The 9498-nt window shown below is 35.2% G+C and overlaps 1 protein-coding gene across 1 annotated transcript; it reads right to left on the bottom strand.

The window, feature by feature from the left end:
* Positions 3607-9068, bottom strand: LOC109350358 (cytochrome b-c1 complex subunit Rieske-4, mitochondrial-like). The gene is made up of 2 exons (XM_019591603.1): positions 8825-9068; positions 3607-4472 (listed from the first exon to the last, which is right to left on the bottom strand). The coding sequence occupies exons 1-2, from the start codon at positions 8994-8996 to the stop codon at positions 3829-3831; spliced, it is 816 nt and encodes a 271-aa protein (XP_019447148.1). The 5' UTR covers positions 8997-9068; the 3' UTR covers positions 3607-3828.

Below are 9498 nucleotides of genomic sequence, written 5' to 3'. Positions count from 1 at the left end.
GCAGCTTCATGTTTTTGGTCCATGATTGTGGCCAGTCACTTATATTGCCATGTGTGCATCAAAAGTGGCTTATGTGGGCACCTCCTTGCTTGACTATTTTTTTCTTGATCTTTTCTTCTCTTTGATTTTTCCTAGAAAACTTTATACAAAGAATCAGAAAAGAGGTGGACAAAATATATAATCAAATTACTCAAACTAGGTTGAGTTTAGAGTGGCAATGAGTCTAGTTGAGCCTGGATAGTGCATTACTCAAACTTGCTCTATTGCTTCATTTTTAGACTCAGATCCGTCTCAGACCCATGTTGATACATGTTGGGTCTGCTACCCACGGGTCTTTGGGTACCCAACGGATCTCGAGTACCCACAAATTAAAAAACGTTAAAAATAATTTACAGTAATTTATGTAATTGTGTATTTGTTTACTACAATCTTATATGTTATTTAGGTAATCAACGAGGGAAAAAAATTATAAAAAATAATTTAAAGCTTTAAACATATTTTAAATTGGTTATTTCAACATTATGATGTGAAATTAATTTAATAAGAATTGTTCAATCAACATAATATTATATTACACATATCAATTAACAACATGAGATCACATCATTACTTAACAATGTAACATCACTATTTAACAATATATCAATTATATTTACGAATTAACAATATAACATTATGGATTAACAATATAACATTATGGATTAACAATATATATATAAGGATACACATATTCCACATCTTATCCATCAATTCTAGGAAAATTTGATAGTATAGATTTACTCACTAATTCAAACTATTGAATTTACCTAGAATTAATGGTTAAGATAAGGAGTAAGTTGTTTAAACTTACTCTTGGAGTAAGTGGATCTCTTCCCATATATATATAGGAAGGAATAGTGGGTCTGAGTAACTATTGGTTTGGGTACCTTATGCCCGAACCCAGACCATCTAACAGTGGGTCATAAAATCTCGGGTCTCATTACCCAGAGTCCAAAAACAAGGACCCAAAGTCAACCTGTTACGGGTATTTTTGCTGGTACCCATGGATCCGGATATCCATTGTCATCCCTAGTTCGATTGTTATAGTCTTCCTTGTTGGTCTTTTTGGTGCTTCTTCTATAAAGGTTTGAAGGAATGATGGTTCCGAGCAAGGGCCAAGAAGCACTGTTAACTTTCCGCACTTGCTGATCCTAGTAAGTGTGATCCTAGTGCTTACCATAACTTTTCCGGAAGTGGGAAATAATAATTGGTTTTGGATTACCATCTCTAGCCCATTGGCATAAGTGAAGGCATTGTCAATTTACATTGTACTTTTTAATACAACTTTATGGAGGGTAAAGTGAAGGGAGTACCAAAAATTAGTTGTGCTAATTGTTTGGGAATTTGCACAGAGGTGCTTATTAATGGATTCGGGCATCTAGAAACGAGCATATTAAACTGAAAATGATGGTTGCACCTTAACAGAGATCATCGTCCCAGACGATGATCAACAAGTAGAGCAAAGAACGAACTCGAGTTTAGTGAAAAAGGCATGGCGGTGTATGTTTTTTTATTGGCAAGGCATGGTTTATGTTAAAGTTGAATAGTACAAATATCAAGAACATTATGAAATTACCTTACTCCTAAGAAGGATATAAACTAAGATAATAAAAAAACAAATTCTTCATATTTCATTGATTTTTTCATGGATGAACAAAGGTACTATTTAAATAGAATAAAGAAACCATAAGATCATATGACCACACAAGTATCATCATCTTACAATGTAAAAAAATTCTAAAAATATTAATATAATATCAACTATTAAATTTAAATAAACTATCTTATTCACATTCTAATGAACCACATAATAAAACATATTTTATCATTACATACTCCTTTAAAATCAACTTTGTCCTCAAGGTTGGATAATTTATTTATAGGTACATTGTTTTGTTCCATTAAATTTGAAAACATATCACTTTCTTCTCCATCATATTTGATTTTCTCCTCAAATATAAGATTGGGCCAAAATGTTGGAGCAATTAAAAAGTCCATGTCTTTGTCCAAATTAGTATTTATGCAATGCAAGACCTAAATCTATTGCAATTATCAGCAACGTAGATGAAGGGAAATATGCTCCTCTGTCGAGGTTTATGGATGGAGGTTTTGATCCCTCTGTTTTTCTCTCTTCCCAAACCAACTTTTCTTCACTCTTCTTCTTATATCTAGTCAATTTCTTTTCAAAAATTGGTGCAAAATACATATTCAAACATTTTTTTGCTCTACTATTTGGAACAATTAATTTTCTTCCATCATAAATTAGTTCATGTCGAAACAAATATTTTTCTCATCTATCCATATGAGTGAGATTTTGTTTTTTGTGCATCGCTTGGTGGACACAATAGAGCTTGTTTTTGTTGTCGGTGATGCTTCAATCTTTGATAATAGGGAGCAAATGGTAATTGAATTTTATTTCTATTTTTTTCATTATGTTCATGTTGATTTTTTTATTAGTTTTGGTAATGTTGGATATAATTTGAGTTGATTATTTAGTTAATGAATAATAAGGTTGAAAGAGTAGAGACCAATAGTGTTGTGAAGCTAGATAATTTTGCTGTGGAGGTTGTTGTTTTGGCAGTTGTGAAAAAGAAAGAAAATGAGACATGTGGTTGTGGGGTTTGGTGGTAGTAATGTGTGTGTAGAAGTAAGGGTTTTGAAGGGTGTTGGTAACATGAGATGGACATGAGAATATGGAGGAAGAGCGCTTAGAATTGTTACCTTATGGTTAAGGTTAGTAAGAGTCTTGAGAAATGAATAATGTTTTGCATCTTCTTCATTTTGGAATTGTTGAAACTTTTGTTTATGCCATCGTCCACACTCATGGAAGACATTGGGGAACAAATAAAAGCACTATTAATAGAGTACAAATAGCAATCTATTAAGAACATTATGAAATTACCCTAACTCCTAAGAAGGATATAAACTAACATAATAAAAGAGTAAATTGTTCATATTTTATTGATTTCTTTATAGGTAAACAAAGACACTATTTAAAGAGAATAAAAAAATCATAAGATGATGATGATCATATAACTGTCATCATCTTACAATATAATAACATTCTAAAAATACTAATATAATATCAATTATTAAATTTAAATAATTAACTATCTTATTTATATTTATATTGTAATTAACCACATAATAACATATATCCTATTAGTTTCTTTGACAAAAAGAATGTTACGAAATGATACTGGACTGGACGTAGAAAAATGCTCTCACCTGGTTCCCTGGAACAAATGTTGTGAGCCACCCATTTCTAGTGAATGGAGTATAAATATTTGATTTCAATCAAATCAAAAGTATTAACTAATTAAGAAAATATAATAAAAACATAGAATAATTTATTTTTATTACTTGTGTAATATGATTAGCTTCATGGAGACAAAAATTTGGACATATAATCATTGTTCATTTCTTGTGCCAGTTAACAGTTTTGACATGTCAGGCACACCAATTTAGTTTACTGAAATAATTATGTAAATGAAGAATTTCTTCAACATTTTCGGTGGCTACTTATTTAATTTATCCTTTCAAAATGCAGTACATCTTGTGGTAAAATGCAATATAACATGAAGTCATCAGCTATTGAACATTCATATAATAAGCAAGTCAGGCGATTATTTGATATAAGTTTCGCCAGATAGAAACAGGTAAATTTTTGAATTACATAAAAACATTTGCCAAAATACCAAATGAGGACTGGGAGGCAAAATATGTCTGGCAGGTTTCGACATTATCCAACAATTAAAAAAAAGTAGACTCATAAGCAGCCAGAGGTCTTCAACCAACCAGCAACTTGTTTTCTTCCAAGAAGGAATAAGTTGGTACCTCCAGATTGTATGGTGCTGGCCCCTTCCTAATCCTGCCAGAGACATCATAATGTGAACCATGGCATGGGCAAAACCACCCACCAAAGTCACCAGCATTTGGCAAGGGAATACAACCCAAATGTGTGCAAACCCCAACCACAATGAGCCATTCTGGGTTCTTCACTCTCTCTGAATCCTGCTGGGGATCTCGAAGAGATCCAACATCAACACTGTTTGCCACCTTAATATCGTCATCTGTTCTGCGCCTGATGAACACTGGCTTTCCACGCCACTTAACAGTCACAGTAGAGCCTGGTTCAATGCTGGAAAGGTCAACTTCAAGTGAAGCCATAGCAAGAACATCCTTGCTGGCAGACATGCTGAGCACAAACTTGAGGACAAGGAGACGGACCAGAGAAGCATAAACAAACCTACCACCTGTTAGGACAAAGTATGCAAATGCCCGCTTGCTAGGGTCACCTGGAGGGAATCGTTCATGATTATGTTCATCATATAAAATCTTAGAAGAAGGATTTTTAACTGCTGCAACAGTTGGAGGAATTTCAGTAATAATGCCGTGTTCTTTTGTGTGGATCAGCGATTCAGAAGCAAAACCTGGACAAGATCAATTGAATCCAATAGTTACGTTTGTTATAAAAAATAAATCAATCACTGAAAGAAAAGCAAGCCTTAAACCAAGGGAAGAAGCCAAGGAAACAACAGAAGTGCATACAAAAACCAAACCCCAAAATGAAATATGCAACTGCCTATTAGTTTAGTAAAGCAAACAGACTAGAATATATATCATCCAAGAATATTAGAACTCTTGGACAATCAAATTTTTAAGTGATGGGGCATTAATCCATGCGTATAGGAGACAGGAAAAGAAGGGTGAGATGGGTATGAAGAACAGGCCTGGTAACAGTGCCAATGTATGTACGAGAGGATGAAAAAAGGAAACCAAAAATATAAGGCAAATATCACATTTAATGAGTGAGAATCAGTTGGAGGAGTAAAGGAAAGCCATTATAGAATATGCACATCTGGAAGGAGAGTGGAGAGGAGGACTCGAGAATCATGGAACCAATTATTTAGGAAGACAGCAATACTGAGGGGGATATTACAGAATTGTCTTGTGAAGTTTAAGGAGGCCTTGGTCTAGGAGGACTGTTCACTATCTCTAGTGAAAATAAATGGGTGGCCAAACTGTGAGGTTGTGATTTTGATATTCACTATAAACCAGGAAGTGAAACTCGGGCTGCGGGTGGATAGACACAAGTTATGGAATATCAAGCCATTCCTATCCATACCAATCAAGATTTAGCTATCAAATCAAAGGAAACATTTTTAAAATAATTAAAGAGATATGTTTAGATGGGAAGAGAAAAGTACAAAAGAAGATAAGATATCCTAAAACAAACAGAAAGGAACAACTAAAGACCCATGCAAAAAGCCATGTAATAAAGCATGTCAATCCCTGCGTATATCTAGCCAAGAAACACCTCTAAAAAACTCATGGACAGAGAACAAAAGAGATGCCAAAAGATTAACCCTATACCAATCGAAGTTTAGATTTGAAGAGTCATTGAAAATTTAACTGTTAAATTCTAAACATAACCTCTAAATTTATCTGGGATAAAATTTAAACGGTGGAAGAAATTTTCACATCATCAAGGAAATTGTTCAAATTAGATTGATATTTGTAAATCTCAAAAGGAAGACTAACTCTGATAAACTATTTGTTTATATTTGATAGGATAAGTCATTAGTAGAGTTTGTTAGTTAGTTCTGATAGGGCTAGGTGAGTAGTGGCTAGGGCCTTACTAAATCAAATAGGGTGGATTCAAAAGTTATTTTGATGGATAGAGAGCGTGACATTCGGTGCAACAGTAAGGTTGCTTGCCTTGCGATCTAGAGGTCATGGGTTCAAATCCTGAAAAAACTCTATTCGCTTGTGAGGGTAAGGCTGAATATATCTACCCTCCCCAAACCTCACTAGATGGGAGTCTCGTGCACTAAGCCACCCTTTCATCAGTCATCACCCATATATGATTGCTTGGTTTTCCCTGCTTGGTGGAGCCAAAAACAGACTGCATCTTCATTATTCAGTTCTAGAAGGAACTTTTCAAGTTATCATATACTAAGTTGGTGAAATCTAGATCTAGTTCATCTTATCATTCCTTGATGGACCGGCACAGCCAAACAGAAGTCACCAATAGCACTATAGAGATGTACTTGAGGTGCTCTGAGAATAATCATCCAAATCAGTGGCTGAAATAATTGGCATGGGTAGTGTTATGGTTTAATTCTTCTTACAATGGTTCAATCAAAAGGAGTTCCTTTGAAGCAATTTATAGCAGAGTTCTCCTTCAATTATAAGATACTGGAGGGAAAATATAGCTTAAGATGAGGTAGACAAGCTGCTTTCGTTAAGAGATCAATACTGGAGGAATTGAATTTACCAGGGAATAAAGAAACTCCAGCAACCATGAAGGAGAGATTTCCAACTTTAAGTGGGTGCCACTTGAAGGCATGGCCCTATAAGCTAAAGTCATTTACAGAATGTATAGATGAGGAGCTCAGCCCCAGTTTCTATGGGCCCTAGAAGGTGGGGCAAGTGGCATATAGATTGGAGTTGCCTCCTAGTTCATGGGTGTACCATGTTTTTCCATGTATTGCATATGGAAATTGCACTCACAGCAGATTAACCAGGCCAACAGATTCCCAATTTATTGCCTGGGAAAGGGAATTTCAAGTTGCTCCATGGCAGTGTTGGTTGTGCGAGAGTAGTTGCTTAGCAATTCACAGGAAGTCTTCATTAAATGGGAAAAACTTCCGAATAATGAGAGCACTTGGGACAATTCTGATGACAATCAAAGGTTATTGATCAGTCTGGACCCATGTGTAACTGATTGGAAGGTATTGATCAGTATTGATCCATGTGTATACTATAGGACAAGGGTAAAGAGGAATCGAGTGGGATGGAAGAATGGGCCTAGTAACAGTGGCCTGCATGTGTATGAGGAGAACAGGAAAAGTACTGTAAGAAAGGCTAGGACATTTTAGTGAGGGAGATGGGGTATCACATAATTGAATTGGAGTTTAAGGAGGCCTTGGCCTAAGGTAAGGATTCTTCACTATCTCTGGTGATTATTCTTGTATTCATTTCTCCTTTTCATTGCCTCCATTTTAACAGGTTTCCAGGTTGATTTTTTCTGGTTTGGCAGAGGAGTAACAATGTTGTAAGGTGGAGCTGAACTCCAATTTTCAAGTTCAATGTAATCTAGTGTTTCGGTCCCTATCATTATGAATCATTGACAGGTGACAAAAAAGAGGTAAATCCTGATGATGGCACAAAAGAAACCATACAAATACAAGAATCATGAGAATTATTATCAAGCCTCATCAAAATGTTCCACGTTCATCCATATAAACAGCTTAACAGTATTTATATACTTTCATTTCTTGTAGAAAAATTCCTTCCAGCCAGCGTCAAGACGCAGAACAAAAGCACAAGACAGACAACCCCATGTTTTCAATCCAAATCAAGTTTTAAAGTTAGCAACATAACATTACTAGTTAGTGGTAGATCAAATAGAGTAGTGCATAATGAAACATGAACATACAATTTTGGTGGTGTTGTGGGTCATACACTAATGTTTGTACTGCAGATGATCAATTTCAACATATTTTCAGCTTCCACATAGCAACGTTATTAAGAATTATGAACCTGTTTCCTTAAACTTTCAATTTTATATTCATAAACATTCTATGTCTACATCCAACAATTTTTAGAATACAATATCTGAGTCAGTGTCCAGATCATGTCATGTGCCCATGTCAGTTTCTGTGATTCATTGGTAACACAAATAGTTAGGCAGTAACTTCTTTAAGATGTTAGTTATATATTGCCCCACCGTCTTGTATACTTTCCTAAAAGCAGAACACAATTCTTTGTTTTTATTATAATATAATTCAATAGAGAATAGAAAAGAGTCTATTATACTATGGCTTATTACCTTTCTAGTTTTGATAAACACTGAGGTTGAACACCAACCAACGGTTCATCATATAAGCATGAGCAGTGTTTCAAATTGCGGACCACATCATGTGATGTGGCCGCAATATTGTGGTTGCAATGACCACCGCAATATTGTGGTTGCAATAACCACCGCAACAGCATCACACCGCAATTGCGGTGTGACACCGAATAAAAATGATGTGATAGCAACAGGCAATAACGCAACCGCACCAGACCACATTTGGGCCGCATCAGGCCACAACCCAACCGCATTGGGCCGCATCCAACTCCATCTATTTCAAAAATAGTATTTTACTCAGAAAATAATTCACACCTCAATGGCCGCGATGCACATCGCAACGGCTACAATCGCAATACCCGCAACCGCAATTTAAAACCCTGAACACGAGTTACACTTCCATCATGGATTAAAATTCCTTAGACAAAATGGTTAGCCATACAACTAGATGCATTAAATTTATTCAACAAAGTAGTTTTATATCTAGTAATTGAAGAGAAGGAGAAAACAGATAGCTTAAAACTAAATTTCAACCCAAAAAAAACACTTCACAATATAGAAAATACAAGAAAAATTCCGTGTCACTACCGTGAAATACAAATCCACAATTCTAAGTATCATGACATCCTCTATCCTTCTTTAAACAACAAAAAACATAAAAACCAAAAAAAGTCTATCGCGAATTTTCGAATCTCAATAACACATGCCTGGAACGAATGCAGAATGTATCTAAATCACCGAACAACAACACATCGATTCTCATTATATTAGAGCTTCATTGATAATCATAAATATTCCAAACAAACAAAATATCCAATTAAGCTAGCGGGTAATGAATCAAACCCTAACAAACCTGATGAATCAAACCCACCAACCAATCCAAAAGCAGCATGAATCGAATTAAAACGAGGGAAAACCCTAACTAACCTCTGAAGGGAAGAAGGAATTCGGGTCGGAGCAAAAACGGGTCGGAACTGCGTTCCTCCGAAAAGGAGGGACCTGCGACGGGGTTCCGAGAGAGAAAGGCGGAGGCGGCGTGGTTGGCTCTCCATGGAGATGAAGAGAGAGAAGAAAGCCTCTTAGCAGCAACCCTCAACATCCTTCTCTTTTTTTTTTCTCTTTGTCCAGATGTGATGATTGGTGACTATTCGACAAAACAATAAAACTTGTATAAGAAGGGAAAAACAAATGTCTGAGATTTGATCAGCGAACAAGTGTTATATTCCATTTGGGTCTAGTTTCTACGTGCCATCGAGGCCCAAGGCCCGTCTTTAGTTTACACAGTAATGTTTGTTTTCTTTATAAAAGGGACTTGTGGTTGGAGCCAAATTTTCTCTCTCAAAGTATTGATGTATTTTTTATTTTTTATTAGTCAAAAAATAAAATAAAAATAAAATATGTATTAACTTTATATTTTCTTATTAATAAGAAATAAAGAATACTTAAAGTGATACATATTTTGGAATATAAAATGTACTATGTTTATTATTGGTCAGAAAAATGCATAATTATTAAAAAAAATTGTTTTAATATATTTTTCAACCAAAAACAAATAGTGATATATAGAGTGACACATTGTATGAAACATCAAATATACTCTT

This window comes from Lupinus angustifolius, chromosome LG06, assembly GCF_001865875.1.
Source record: "Lupinus angustifolius cultivar Tanjil chromosome LG06, LupAngTanjil_v1.0, whole genome shotgun sequence".
Lineage (NCBI taxonomy): Eukaryota > Viridiplantae > Streptophyta > Magnoliopsida > Fabales > Fabaceae > Lupinus > Lupinus angustifolius.
This window is presented reverse-complemented; position numbering and strand designations above follow the sequence as displayed.